The 15,618-nt window shown below is 45.2% G+C and overlaps 2 protein-coding genes across 4 annotated transcripts in view; one reads left to right on the top strand and one right to left on the bottom strand.

Annotated features, from left to right (window-relative positions):
- Positions 1-1,255: 1,255 nt before the first annotated feature.
- Positions 1,256-15,153, bottom strand: IDH1 (isocitrate dehydrogenase (NADP(+)) 1). Its single transcript, XM_063341602.1, has 9 exons — positions 15,015-15,153; positions 12,106-12,233; positions 10,159-10,450; positions 8,300-8,405; positions 5,532-5,709; positions 4,939-5,090; positions 3,717-3,857; positions 2,758-2,920; positions 1,256-2,240 (listed from the first exon to the last, which is right to left on the bottom strand). The coding sequence occupies exons 2-9, from the start codon at positions 12,225-12,227 to the stop codon at positions 2,147-2,149; spliced, it is 1,248 nt and encodes a 415-aa protein (XP_063197672.1). The 5' UTR covers positions 12,228-12,233; positions 15,015-15,153; the 3' UTR covers positions 1,256-2,146.
- The window catches only part of PIKFYVE (phosphoinositide kinase, FYVE-type zinc finger containing), a 69,663-nt gene continuing 69,077 nt past the window's right edge, over positions 15,033-15,618 (top strand). For all 3 annotated transcript variants that reach the window (XM_063341591.1, XM_063341592.1, XM_063341589.1), the window contains exon 1: positions 15,033-15,355. In XM_063341591.1, the coding sequence (XP_063197661.1) occupies positions 15,078-15,355 (278 nt within the window). In that variant the 5' untranslated portion in view covers positions 15,033-15,077. The remainder of the gene's footprint in view (positions 15,356-15,618) is intronic.

The raw sequence follows: 15,618 nt of genomic DNA, 5'->3' as shown, positions 1-15,618 counted from the left end.
AGCTGGCGTACTGTGAAGTATCAATCGTGTTTCAGGAAATCCTCTACTGTTTTCCATGGCAGACTGAGTGCCCACAGGCCTCTAGCTCTTTCTCTTTTAGGGTTTACTGGTGTCTAACTTTGAAGGTTATTGATATTAAATGTTTGAGGGAGCAGAGGGGAAAAGAAGTGATTGTATTGGTAGTAAAGGGGAAAGGAACATGCCTCCTTGAAAGCAGGGAGGGGGAAGCTCTGTTCTTACAACTGCATTTACTGCTTCTCCCAACACAGAGACAAGTGTTCCTTTTTCTCCTCAGCACTTCAGCAACATCCACCAGTTCATGAGGATAGACTGGGTCTTGCTGTATTCTGCAGGTTTCTCCAGAAGATGGAAATTTTGTTGGTACAGAGGGAAAATAGTGTCATCTGCAGTCAGGTAAGTGCTACTACATTGCTCACACTTAAGCTATACTGATAAGACATTAAAACAAACAAATAAAAAGTAGAAGATTTAAAAATACCCCTTTATTTATTTATTCAGTTTCCTGAAAGGCACTAAGCTTTCTCTGGTACTCTGTAACTCCGGAAGCTGGGAAGGAGCTAGTAAATAACAGGGAATTTGTTAGAGGTGCCGCTGTAGTACGGCCTGCTGGGCTGTGGCGCAGTAATTTGAACTACTGATGTCAGAAGCCAGGCAGGAACATAGATCTCTAGATGTTCCTGATGATTGTTTCCATTGCTTCTATAGGTCAGCAATAGGACTTTTTCCAGCTGCACTTCTTATGTGCTTGTGTTAATAACAGACTACTGTGTTCACTCTCATTAAAGGCACAGTGACAGCTGGTAGCAGTTGTAGAGCTGCATTTCAAACACATGCTCATCCCAAACCAAATGTTAACACTAGCTGGTCTAGTCTAACCTTGCATTTCTATCCTAACCACCACTTATAGCTAGTCAGCTGCAGGGTGAGAGTTTGTCTCATGGATAACCAGTTTCTGATCTTTGTTGAGTTTATGTTACTCCCAAAATAAAGTTTCAGTGGAAGTGATACCTTTAAGTTTAGTTCTTGTGCCCTGCCTGATACCACCTGATACCTTACCACCATGCTACACTTACATCTTGCCATGGGCCAGAAAAAATTAAAAATCTATTCTAAGAAGGGAGAGATTATTTTGTGTCTATATTGCATTCCAACAGTCTGTCCCAGCATGTACTGGAGTCTCTGAGGCAGAATTTCCCCCTATCTCCAAATCACACAAAGGAAGGAGAGACACAAAGAATGTTAGTTGACTTTTATTTTAGTCTGAACTAAAATATTCTTTAAAAAAAAACCCCAAACACAAAACTATGGATGGAATAGTTTTTCACAGTCATAATCTGACTTGCTGTATCACACAAGAGGAAGGGTAAGTAATCGCCCAGACAACTGCAGAAAAGTTTTGCACCTTTATGAATTGTGGGGTGGGGGAAGAGGTAACAGTTCCTATGCTTCACATCCAGTCAGAAGAGTATAACTAAATGCATGGCCTGCATTTAGACACTGCAGCATGGCTTTATTAGGCTCTTAGCCTATAGGGCTTGTTTCCAGCATTTACTAAGTGCTTCTTCTCAAATGCTACAGTCCTGGCTGTAGCAATGGGACCAAATCCCTTAGTATCAGGATACTAAGCTCTGGTTGGCACTAAAAGATAAATTAAGGAAGAGAGGGGCTGCAGTAGAGCTGGCATAGCCCTTTGAGCTCACTTATACTCAGTGGACAGTACTGGAGAGATGAGGACGGTTCTGATTTCTAAGGTCTGTTGGACAGTAAGTCACCACTGGTTTGACCAGAGCTGTGACACAGACTGGCTTTCAGTCTGAGACGAAAAGAGAAAAGAAACACAGATCATAAAGTCATGGAGAGAAATCTCAGGTCTGCTGTGAATGACATTAAGAAGCCAGACCCACAAGGAGCTTGGACACTATCACATTCAGCTGCTCAGCAGAAGTAAGGCCTAGCCCAGCAGCTCAAGGGGTTTAAGAAAACATCATCTTTTAAACATTTTAAAAAAGTGTACACTTTCATTTTTGTCTAGTATTTGAAATGTTACACAACAGAGTGTGATACAGCGCCACTCTGGTGTAGGTGGGAGATGCTTTGTTAGTGGAGCTTGAGTAGAACCTGTGCCTTAAAGTCTGGGCAGAGAGGCCAGCTTCACCTTCAAGTTTTCAGCAAGCTTGTCCATGAACTCAAAGGTGTTCAGGTAGTCAGAGCGTGTGACACTAAGGGGGGGAAACAAAACAAGACAGACATCAGTTATAAAGCCACTCAAATGCTCAAAGCAGGGGAAGACTGTTCAAAGAACTCTAAGTCTTGCCTCTAAAACCAAGACAGTTCTCTCTTACTCATCAGGCTGGTGTTTTTTCCAAAAGCCTCCAGAGAAAAGGTAGCCAGGTGGCATTTTGCAGTGAAGTAGGTCTCCACCCTAATAAATGGACAGGGTGGGATCTGGCCAATGTAGCCAGCCTGTCATAAGAGAAATCTTTGCAGTTCCTTCTTTATTTCCCCCACACCACGCATTTGGCACAATAGCAGGGACAGCGCAACCCAGACTAAGCTACCTGGGGCACAGAGCATCTCATGTTCTGTTTGTACAGCACTGGCTACAGATGATTCCTGTTCTGTGACCAGACTCCAGGAATTCTTCAACACAGGAAAATAACTTTCTAGCAAATGCTGTTCAGAAACACCAAATAAAACAGCCTCCTCCAAGCACAGCCTATCACTTCATACACTTACTTAGGTAGGCCTTTGATACAGGCAGCAAGGTCCTTTGTCATGAAGCCAGATTCGATGGTCTCAATGCAAACTTCTTCCAGGGCAACTGCGAAGTTCTTGAGGCTAGTGTTGTTGTCCAGCTTAGCTCTGTGAGCTAGTCCTCTTGTCCATGCAAAGATGGAGGCTGAGAGAGAACACTAGATTACTCTGTCCTTCCAGAACTCCCTGAACATTGTTCTAAACTGTCATGTGGAACAGTAATTATTTTTTAGTATTAATAAAACTGAAAATAGACAGAAAAAGAGTTAGAAAATCCAATATGGGAAAGAGAAGTCTTATCTTCATCTAGGCATCCTTTGCATTTTGTGCAGTTCTAAAGAAAAGTAAACCCTAGAAAGTACTCACTGCCTCTATCAATCTCTCTGTGTGTGCCACTTTATCTTACTTTGTTCCTGCCCAAGTCGGAAACAGTGACCAGTGGCAGGACTCTGTGGTTACACAGAAAGTTGTTCTTATGATAGAAGGGTGCAGTTGTCTTCTCAATACTACATTACACTCTGGTCCCTGTGCAATTGTACAGGATTCTTTCCCTCATGTGCCATTCTAGGTGCACTTACCTTTTAAGTATGTACATGGTTTGGAAGGCGGCTGGGTCTTTTGGAGCATGAGGAAGGGGAGTAAAATAAAAAAAACCAACCAAACAACCTAAACCTTAAGGCTGTTGTGGCTATAAACCCATTGTTTGCTGAAGAGTGAGAGTGTGTCTCAAAGGCCAGGTTAGGTCCAGCTTATTGCTCACACTCACTCCATTCCAGCCTGTTTTTGCTCCAGGCTGCACCTCCATGGAAGAAAAATGAATTATGAACTGCCATTTTCACCACTGAGTGGTGCAATTCTCTGCAGAAAGGATGCAGATGTTCTTACTCCAGCCTGTTCTTTCATGTGTAGAGATCACTGAAGGGCAGTGAAAAGCAGCTCACCAATGGGGTTAGTGGAGGTTTCTTGGCCTTTCTGGTGCATGCGGTAGTGACGAGTAACTGTGCCGTGAGCAGCTTCTGCTTCAACAGTCTTGCCATCAGGGCAGATCAGCACGCTGGTCATCATCCCCAGGGAGCCATAGCCTACAGAATACACATTTTAAAATAGTCAGTATCTCCTTTGGACAGCCCCCTTAAAATCCCCTTAATCCCTCCCCATTCTACAATCCCCCTACATCCTCCCAGCCTTGATGTGAGTATTCCTGAACAGCAGTGCTGCTGCCACAACTAACTGGCTAGTCCTGACACGTCGAAATAACAGCTTGTCTGAACAGAAAGTGCTGCTCAACTACGAGATACAGATACGGAGACGTTCTGCACCGTTTCAGGAAAATTTGTATTCTCACCTAACTCACTGGACAGATTTTTACTGAAAAGGTGCAGTATGAGAACAAAGAATCCTAAACAAGCAGTGTAGGGCTGGCAATTGCTATCTTCCCCACAGGGTGATACAAAACAAACCTACTTCGTATCAAGAGCATCTGCTCTAGTGAAATGAACCGTGAGCTGGCAAAAATCGACATTCACATCACTTCTAACACTGTAGGTTTCAGAGATTTGTGTCTTTGAAAGCTTCTTTGTTCGGTAGTCCAACACACACCCTTGTTCTGTGGGAGGCAGTTCACTGGCATTACTTTACAATAAAGCCAGACATCTTGCCCTGTGGGTTTCTGCATCCATATTTGTTTTGGCACCAGGCAGCTTGGTTATATAGGATTTTGATCAAGCACTACAGGTCTGTAAAGTTTAACATATCAATCTCTATCTTTACGCCTGACAGGTAGCTTTAGGTCGTGAAGGTTTTCTTACTTACCTCTAGAGCACCTGCCAGTAAGCTCACCACCAGTCAGCTTAGCTCAAGCTGTCAGTGACAGAATCCCAGCTGTCTGGATGCCTTCCATTAGAATGGAAAGCCTATTGGTTATTATGTTGGTAGGAGCTGCCATCCGGTAAAGGAGTGCAACCACACAGTCTGCATTTGATGGATTTTCTTATAAAAGTGAAATCAGAAATTCTTTGCCTGCTTGATATGTCCATGACTGGCCACAGGTTTGAAATGTAAGTTCTGAGACCCAACACCACCTCCTGGGCCATTACATAAGATACAGCATAAGGTCACAAGAGATTGCTACAAAGCCAGTGTAGCACAGGAAACATCTCATACCTTGTGCAACGGAGTCAGACTGCACATCCCCATCATAGTTCTTGCAGGCCCAGACAAAGCCTCCTTCAGATTTCAGGGCCTGAGCAACCATATCATCAATCAGCCTATGCTCATACCAGATTTTTTTGGCTTCAAACTGTGACTTGTATTCTCTGGAAAACACAAACCAGAACACCTTGACACATAGATAAAAAACAGGGATTGCACAATTTGTGCAAGTAATTATGCATAACGAGGTGCATAGAGATAAGAGTGAAAAAAAATATTAAAAAATTTGCATCCACTTTACTCTTTTTTTCCTCGCTTGCTTTGCTAGGCCATTGTAAGTCTGCTTCTGAATCACAGAGGAGCCCATAGAGAATCTGTGACTCTATTAGGAGAGATGAACACCACAGCCACATTTAGCAGGGCTTTAAACAGAGTACTGTGTCCTGCAGGACAAGGGAGACTGCAACAGGGAAGGTGTGCAGCCTCCCAAAGTGCTGCTAAGTGTCTGAAAATGCTGAATTAACCGTAGCAGCTCACAAGGCTGGAGAGGATACAGTGCACAGACTTATGCAGTGTGGTAGGAAGTACACAACTATCCTAGTTACCTGTCATAGATCTCTTGGAAGATGTCTTTAAAGCGGCCATCGTATCTCTTCAGGATGGTGTTCTTGGTGCTCATGTAGAGGGGCCAGCCTTTAGACAGTGCCATTTGGAAGGAACTGTGGGCAAAATCCTTGATAGACTGGTCAAGATTGTACATTCCCATGGCTACACCACCACAGCCTGTTAGTAGAGGAAAACCAGATAGGAATTAACTAGATTTAGTTTTGGTTAAGGATTTGACAGTTTCCCCATAGCACACTCTGGCAGGCAGGCTGGTGTTATCCCCAGGTGTCTTGATATAGTTCTCAATTTAAGGCTGGCTCTTTCAGGAGAAGATTCACTTTGCACTATCAGCTCAGCTCCAGCAGTCCTGCAATGCATGGACAGGAAGGTGGTTTTGTTTTACAGCTAGGTACATCTTAATACTGTGATCCAATAACCCTAAGAAGTTTCTTCCTAATCCAGCCTAAGCAGCAAAACTGTGACAGGAATGAGTGTGCTTGAACTCCTACTAGGCAGATAAATAATAGAGAGTACTTTTCTACCAAAGCAGCAGGTAGAGGAGCTTGGAGCAGGGGTCAGTCAAAGCTAGAAATGGGTTTGCTCCCATCTTAAGTACCTTGTGCCTTCAGGCTTTGACTGCACTTCAGAAGTAACTCCAGCAGCCAGCTGCTTTGCCTAGCTCAGGGGAACAAGTCCCCACATGCATTTCTGCACCTTTTCAGCGCATGTGTTTGGCCTGCCCTGCAGGTTTGTTTCATCTGCTCAGGCTCATTTCCACCAAATTGTGGGAAGAACATGCCAGTCATGTGAGTGCAAGGGAAAGTCCCGAGAAGGCTCTGAGGAACTACCAGCACTGACATGACTTAGATTGTGTGATACAGATGTGTTAGCAGCCTGACTGGAAGTGCATTAAACTTACATCCCAGCTCACCTGGGGGAAAGTAACACTCAGATCATGGGAGAGGCTGATTGTGGGTGAAAGTAGGGTCTAGGGCTTCATGAAAAAGCTTTGTCATCTTCAGAGCAGAGCTCTCTGTGTTTCTAGTGAAAAGTAAGTTTGTTGCACAGCGCCTTTATTAGGGATCTTTGATCTGGAAACACCCCCTTCAGTTTTTTTATTTTTGAAAATACCTTTTCCTAATATCCATTTGTTCCTGCCTCCAGATGGTTGTTACTATATGCACATGCATGCTGAATGAAGAGGGGAAGCCCGAGGAGTTTTATCTGCTTGCCAGATAGCAAGGTCATTTAAAGTTGATACTGGCAGGGAATTAAAATTCCTGTTGTTACCAGCGAAAATACACATTGTCCTCTTACCTCCCTTAGTGAGTCAAGGACAGAACAGGATCTGATAAGCTACAGAGACTATGTCCTATGGAGCAATGATTTCATAATTGCTGGATGATAGCTATTAAGTTTTATTCAAATGCTTATTTGCAGATAGGTCAAAAAAACCCCAAACCAACCACGACCCTGTTGTAATCATACAGTCCTACTGCCCACTAAAATCTCTTGATTCAGTGTCAAGGTTGAACATATTAGTACAGCAATAGGACAAGCTTCCCTTATGCACTGCGGAGATATGCTGGCACAACAGTTATCTGTGAGGAGGGGAGCTCCCCCAGAGCAACAGCAGTAATCTGCCATCTTTGCACTTCCTTGCTCTCTGCTCACTGATGCAACGCAGAGCAGTGCGGTGAATCAGACTGGCAGCTGGAACTGCCAGATGCCTCCAATACAGGCTCACAAGTCATTGATCAAATGAAAACAGATTAGGACTGGCATGGAAGCAGGTGAACGCCAGATAAGAGGCTGTACAACAAGAAATAGCAGAGATTTTGGCTTCTGTGAGCAAGAATGCCAGAGTAATCAGGTATTACAAAATAGGGTCATATGGCAGTCTTGGTACCTGTTTGCCAAGCCAACTGCATACAAACTAGGATTCTGTGTTTTATGTGGATGTATTGGGTCTTTGTAGCTAGAAACAAAACATTGCACACTCACAAACATAGGTCACCATAAGGCTTCAAATCCGGAACCCTTTGATGACTGATAGGCAAGAGAGATGACCTGTGTGATGTTTTCCTGAATCCCACCCTTAGAGATACACCCTGGGTTCTAATAACTTGTGTGTAATTGTTTTCATGCAAAGCCCAGCAACATCAGGACTCCTCTTCCTGAGCCTAGCAATGTCTACAAGCAGCACAGCAATATTGCTTGTAGGGACACCAATACCTTTAGGACTGCATCTGTTAAAACAGTTAGAGCCTACAAGGTCAGGAACATCCTTGTCAAATCTCCTTTCAACTTTGCAGAGTAAGCATCAGTTCTCATTTCTATTGAAAAAAAGATTGCTTAATAAAGAAAGGTACAAACTGCAAACCTATATAAAGCCCAGGAAAACAAACTAAAACCAGAAAGAATTATACCCAAATTTTTCTCAAATATATCTCCCCTTAGGTCAAGCCCTGTTTAGACAGAAAGTTTCCCTCCGATCAGAGCAAAAAAATATACATGCTGCTACCAGAGTCATCATACAAGGAGCATGACAGGTGGCCAGTCTAGTACGATTGTGTGTTTGATATGCTTCTTCAATCCCAGGAGGATTTCAAGTAACTTTCAGTACTTCCCAGATAAATGAAGAAGGCCCAGACCTTCTTCCCCACTCTACCTCAAAGTCATATCAGATCAAACAAATCTGAATGATACTTCAGTTGAATTAAACAAAAAATATCAGCTTTAATCACAACTTAGAGATAATACCTACTTTCAAAGTTATGGACCAGATATGTGACTGGTTTGCCTCCATCTTTTGGAGTGTAGGTCATCTCTACTTTTCCAGGTCCAGGTACCACAAAATCAGTTGCTCTGTACTGTTAAAAAAAAAAAAAAGCCATGATGATTTTAGCTATCAGGAGGACCGAAACATAAAAGACAACTTGCACTTGGGAGGGCAGGGTGCAGAAAAGTATACCAGTTGTTCCAAAAAAACCCCATTGAACAGGCTCTGGTTACTCAGCTATGTGGTCATCAGATTATTTTACTTGAGATTAGAAAGACAAGTAGTCAAGAGTGTCTGTTTCAGAAGAGATCTTCCTCTTTAAGGGAAAAACCTTACAGATTCTTGGACCTCATCAAGTGGCAGAGTATGTATTTTTGCAGAGGCACTGAAGTTTTAAAGTGAAAAATATCTAGAGCATTGTGTGGTCTGTGAGTAGAAAGGATCCTCTCTCTGCCTCAAAAAAAGCCATTCAGATCACACCTGCTGATCTCATGAATAGGGGGGAATCATACAGCACCTTAACAAAAACCATTATTTCTATCCATGATACGACATTTGAAAGGACAATCTGTAGTAAGAGTTCTTTGAATTCTGTAAATGGATACACATTTTGCTCCTCTCAGCTACACAGACTCAAGAGCCAACATGTACTTCAAGTTTTTAAATAGTGCCTTATCTTCACAACTGTCCAGAACAGTACTATTTAAGGTTACATTTCCTTGAAATTCATCACCCTTTTTCATGTAGTTTCCCCTCCTGTTGAGCAAATCAGTTCCCTGAGCTGTTCTGAAGTTACAGAAGTGTCTTGCTCCCATGTCCTTTACATGTTCTTATATTATTCCTTTCACTTTAATCTCATACTCTGTCAGGGTTTCAATCCTCCCCCTTAATCCATTGTTTCCTATTATTATTTTGACCTTCTCAATTATTCAGTACTGTTAAGGATGTTGCACCCCATTCTTTTCTAGTGTCAGGGCTCTGCAAGTATTTTCCTCTTGGAAAAGTGTTCTTTTAATTTCCCACTCCAGCTAATCTTATGACTTGCTCTCAGTTTGTGGGTTTACCCATCTATTTAAGCACTTGGCTCTTCTAGAGGACTTTTCTTTTGGCATGTTTGGCTGCTTTACTGTTCTCCATGGGTAATGGTAACACTGTATGGATGATACTTGTCCTCCGGGTTGCCCAAAGGCCACTACACTGAGTGCCATTTCCAGGGCTTTCCATGGCCTTGTACTACCTCTGCCAGGAGGGCTCTGATAAACAATGTTTCCCTACTTTGGTAGGGAAACAGAGCCTGATGTGCCCAGTATGAATACCAACTCTGCAGGAGTGTTGTGCAAGTAAATTTAAGAAGCAGATCACAGTTTAAAAAACAAAGAAAACAAACCCACACCCACAGCACAGAAGGCAACTTCATCTACTTCTAAAAATAAAAATAATTAAAAAAAAAATCACTCAGATCCACTTTTGCTGCCAGCAACATTTGCCACCAAAAAGTCTTTCTGAGAAGCAAGAAGATGGGCAGTGTAAAGGGTATTTTCTGAAGACATTTTGCAGAGGTGTAGAAAAATAACTTAGAGGAGGTATACCCTGTGTTTAGGTACAGGCCTATCTAATCCAAGCACAGACGCTCTGAATGCTATTTATACAGCTACGCTGCCTAAGGAAGAGAGGCATGAACCACTCTCCACACTTCAGCAGGTGCCATACAAAGTGTTGTCAAGGACCCAATCCCAGGTGGAGTGCAAGGGATAAAGCAGCAGCACAGCAATGCTTAAGTCTTTGTAGCTCTATACCCGTCAGGGCTAAGCCTGTTCAAAGGGGTAAGCGCTGTAGTGACTCACTTGATCCCCATAAGCATGACGGCCAATGACAATGGGTTTCACCCATCCAGACACCAGTCGGGGAATGTTCTTGCAGATAATAGCCTCCCTGAAGACAGTGCCACCTAAGATGTTTCTAATTGTTCCATTGGGAGACTTCCACATCTGCTTCAACTTGAACTCCTCCACTCTTTTCTCATCAGGAGTGATGGTTGCACACTTTATGCCAACATTGTATTTCTTTATGGCTTCAGCAGCTTCCACAGTCACTTTATCATTTGTAGTATCACGGTGTTCAATGCCCAAGTCATAGCTGTAACAAACCCACAAAGATGGTCAGAACTTCCCAGGACATTTGTTTGTGTCCAACAGGAAAGAAACCAGACCCCATATGTGCCTGTGGGCGTAGTTCTAGCACTCTGCCATAACTGAAGTTATCCCTCTTCCAGTGCAAATGCTGCTGGAGTGGAAGAAAACATAGGCTCATATACTGATACTTCTGCTGCTAGTAGGAGGTTGGAGAAAGGACAACTTCAGTTGATGGCTGAGGCTCTCTGCCAGCATGGGACATAGCCAGTATCTCCTTTGCCTTCCCTTCTGAGCTTCCTGGCAATGGAAGCTTTCAGTCTGGGATTCTAACGATATGGAACAGCACAACCCCCAGATGAATATGGGCCATTATTTCAAGCCTCTTGTGCTGAGGGTTCTGGCTTCCTTCATATACTGAGCATAAGAAGCTACACTAGGCTTCAAATCAAAAACTGCTTTGACAATAGACCCACAATCCTGATCAGGCAGCAAAACTGCCAATATTCCCCTCAAACAGTCAGAGGAAGCACGTTTCCCACACTCACTGCTTTAATAGCTTTTGGAGAACAACGGGTGCCCAGCGTGGGACAGCCCTGAAGCATAGCCAGCTGTACATGAATCTGGCCATTGTGTTGCCTCAGCCAGGGGTCTGCTTTGCCTCCTCCCACCCCTTTTTGAAAAGGGATATTCTCCAGACTGTGTGCATGTATTATGCTGCTGGGTTCCTGTTTGCTTAGTTCTCAACACCAGCAAGCAGAAAGCCTGATGTAGGTGGCATACAAATGACTCCAGGAGCAGCGGAAGAGGTCAGACTTGTAGGTTTAATAATGGCAGATACCATTGAAGGCCTCTGTCCACACAGCTAGAAGCAATGCAGTTGGATACTTCTCTATTACAGCTCAATGGCTAGAAAGCTAAGAGGTTATTTGTTCTGCTTGACCAGATGCTGTAGATAGCATGTCCCTTTTGCCATATCAGCTGATAGTATTTGTTTTTTCCAGAAGGGAGTGTAGGAGCACAGCCCAGGCTCAGGCAATAATTGCAACAGTTAGCTCAGACTGCCAGCAGCACAGCTCAAGCTTACAGACATCAGGGCAGAGTCTGTGCCCTACAAACACCCTTTTGCCCTTTGCGCAGGTCTTCAAACAGGGGTGGCAAGAATCCATAAACCTGATCAGAGTCCAAAGGTGTTAGGCTTCAAGCCAGGGAGTGGCTGAAACACCCCATGTTTCTAATTATTTAGGCTGCAGGAAGCCATGCAGACTGCCCAGGTGCTGGAATGCCAAGACAGAGGAGATAAACACAGACCATGCCTGTGAGAGACCTTCTTAGAGGCACAGTACAGAAAAAAGCTAACTCACAATTAAGCATTCACTGCTTACTGCTGTGAGGAACCCCAGAGGGGCTGCAAGTGGACTTTGACAAAATACCTTCATCATGAGCCCATGTTTTCCAGAGTACTTAGTGAGGTTGGCCGTTAGGTAAGCTAACCAGGGGAGGCTGCTGAGAACTTTACCAGTATAAAAAGGGCTAATTAACCTCTCTGCACTAGTGCAGGAGGAGCTATACAGCTCTCAGTGCTAAGTGAAACATGATCAATGCCTAATGACACATGCAAATTGCAGTATAAAGTAGCTGTGTGTCATAAAGAGACATTACCTGTGCAAATCCAGATCTACATAAGGAAAAATCAGCTTTTCTTTAATCAGTTCCCAGATGACCCGTGTCATTTCATCTCCTTGCATCTCCACAACAGAGCCTCCATGGATTTTTTTAGACATCTTGAGCTGCAATGGACATAAAAAACACAACCTAAGTTGAAAACTGCCAACACACATCACCAATACATGTATCCTGCATTTTTACAACACAACTAGAAGAGAGTTACTAACATAGCATGCAGGATCTCTCCTAGAAGTCTTGAAAAGAATAACAGTTTATCTCTAGTTTCATGCTAACTAGTATTTTTCTTAAAGCCCCACCTCCTAGGGAGATCTATCCAAGGATAAAAATAAAGGTTAATATCTGAGATTTAAGGGTGTGTGTTTTAAGTGCATGAGCTTTAATTATGGTTGTACAAAGAAATTTGAAAACTCTTCCCCCAAATTCCACAGAAACAGATGAGCACTGTTTATTTTCAGATTTCATGAGTTTTCAGATTTTCATGAGTAGTACAACTACTCCAGTTGCCTGTTTCTCCCCCTTTTTCTGAAAAGCAGGGGCTAATGGACATTATTTTAATTACAAGTCATATTGCTGGCGCTATTGAGATTAATACATTGTCGACGTCTTATTAGCTTCCTTCCCCAGGAAGGAAGGAAACAGATACAGAAATCCAAGTGCCACATCAAGAGTACTTTCTCCCGGCAAGCTTTAGTTCTGCTGTTAAAATAAATATTAGACAGGTTTGTTTTCTGTATGGAACACAGTTTCCCCAAGATATTTGTTCACAAAGCCTCAAAAAATAAACCTGAACTCTGCCCTTCTACTGGGACTTTCTTCCTCAACAAAAAACAACCCCACAAGCCACTGAACTGCTCTAACACAGTGCCCTGCTTTCTAACAGCTACAGTTTCTCAGTTCTCAGCTCTGATTATGCAAGAGCTATGACTTGGCAAGTTCCTCCTCCCAAGACAGCCCCGTTCTTGTATGCAGCTGTTGGGATACTACAGTGAGATACCAAGCCCTTGTGTCTGACGTTGCAATCTCAGATACCAAGGTCCAGGAATGGCTTTACCCAGAATGAGGGATCCTACTGAACACAGAGCCTGTTCACCTAGATGAAGTTATTCCAAGGTGTGAGGTTTTGCAATGCAAGGGCCCTAGGTTACAAGCACATGGGAAGACTGCTCCCTCGTTCAACTTTTTTTTATATATTTTTAATTAAACTAACTGTACTTGTGCTGTACTTCCAAAATCCAATTCATTAAACATTTTTAGCCCAGGAAGAGAATAAACTTTTTAAGTTACGTTCTAACTACTACATCAAGCTTTTCCAAACTTTTTAAAGACCAAAAATTAAAAAAAAGTAAAATGAGGTTGCAAGTTACTGAGACTCTATTTACTATGAGCACATAAACTTGAAAAATTAACTAGTCCAAGGCACTCCTATCCCAAGGAAAGATAATATCTTGGCTTATATTAGGCCTCCCTAGTCCTCCTGGAAAACTTTAACTTCACGTGACCACCCTCTGTCTGAACTCCGTTGATTTATGCAAGTATTTTGGGCCCAATTTCCAATTGTGACTATCCAAATAAGGACTGTGTCACACTCCCATGGCCTAGGCACAGGATTACTACCCAGGAGACTTCAGTTTTGCTTTTGGCACTTACGCAGTCTGAGAAACAGTCTGATTCATTTAAGCTAAAATGTACACAAACACCCACCCACCATCACTTGTTTTGTGGTTTGGTCCCTACTTAGACAAATCAGATTATGTCAGTCATAGCAATAGGTTTTGCAAAGCTGGCTTCAGACCTGTAATGGTGCTGCTGTCACACAGGGAACACAAAGAAACATATCCACTGATATGTGGGAACTGCAGCACCTTAACAACTCTGACAGCATCCTTCATGTTTATCTGATCATGGTCCCAGTACTTTTCCCTTCCTCAAACACTAATGTCCCCGGTTTCTCTACATGCATGGGCAGTACTGCAGGAGCATCCCTCTTCTGCGCACCAGCCAACAGGCCAAGAGGCTCTTCTAAGAAAGCACACATTCCCTAGAGTTCAACTCTTTCTGTCACTCTTTCCCTTTGATTTTATATTCTCCAGAACCACTGAAAGTCAGCAAGGTCTTTCTCCTACAGCAACCCTTCTTTAAATACACTTAACCCAGGCACTTAGCCAAGGCAGCTTAGAAGAAACTTTGTGACTTTCCAAATACTCCTTGGTCCTCAAGAAGGACTCGGGGCCTACAGACAATAATTAACCATTGCAACAACTCCTTAATTCAGGTTTACAGAAGAACCCTTCAGACCAGGCAGGCTCCCAGGCAGCGCCGTGCAGATCGTTGTCTCTAACCCAGATCTTGCCTGTGCTTGTTTTTCGGCTGCGTTGCCCTCCATCCCCGCCCGCCCCCGACGAGGCGATGCAGGCAGGCCACCGCCTCCGCCACAGGTAGGACCTGCCGACCAGGCCACGACGGAGGCCGAAATCCAGGCAGCGGCACCCCGGGGGCGCTGCCCCGGGATACCGAGGAGCCCTAAGCGTAACCGGCATTAGATGACACCACTGACTATTAAGACATATCTGGATTGCGAGTGGAGAAAGCCCAGCCCAGGGCCAGGGAGGCCGAGTCTGGACTGCAAGCACCCCCTCAGCACCTGGGGCGTCTTCATCGATTCCTGTGCCCGGGCAGGCAGCGGGCCGCGGAGCTCCCGCCCCGAACCACCAGGAAAAAAAGGCCCTTAAAACACAAAGCCACCCTCTCGGGGCCCCTCTGCAGGGCGGGGGACGCTGCGCCTGGGAGGGGAAGGACAAAGGGCGCGGCCCCCCGCACCGCAGTGCGGTACAGTGCGGTGCGGCCCCAGCCCGCCCCACCCGCGGGGCCCTGAGCCCCGTTACCTGCTGCTGGTGCCGGTCCGGTTCTCACGGCGATACGGGGCCCGTTTGTGCGCCGGCCCTTTTATGGGGCCGCGCCCCCGCCGCCGCCCGGCCCCGCCCGCCCCTCACGGCCCCTCCTCCCGGCGCCGAGCGGGGCGGGCCGGCGGGGGGAGTGGCTGCTCGGCCCTGGACCAGGGCGGTCTCCGCTCCATAGGTTCTGCCCGGGTTTTGCGCGCCCGATGCCCCCTTGTGAGGAGGCCGCGGCAGCACGTACCGCGCCGCGGCCGTCCCACCGGGCCAGGCAGGCGGCAGCGCGGTGGGCTGCCCGCCGGGACGGGCCTTTTCCGCGCTCTCCCGAGACAGTAAGTGGCCTGCGCCGCCACAGATGGCGCTGGCAGGCACGAAGGCCTGGGCGCCGAGGGGGTTCGAGTGTGCCCGGGCTACTGGAGCGGGACCCGGGGAGGCTGTGCTGGCTAGCCTCCGGCGGCGGGGTGCCGGCGAAACGGCTCCGCTGCCCAGCCCAGGGAATATACGCGGACACACGGGCGGGCACGGACACGTTTGGTGGCGCTGAAGCGGCCATGTCGGCACTACGGCCGCCCGGGAAGCGGGGCTCTCCGCCCTG

The sequence above is a fragment of the Chroicocephalus ridibundus genome, chromosome 7 (assembly GCF_963924245.1).
Source record: "Chroicocephalus ridibundus chromosome 7, bChrRid1.1, whole genome shotgun sequence".
NCBI lineage: Eukaryota > Metazoa > Chordata > Aves > Charadriiformes > Laridae > Chroicocephalus > Chroicocephalus ridibundus.
Note: the sequence above shows the minus strand (reverse complement) of the source record. Positions and strands in the feature narration are given on the sequence as shown.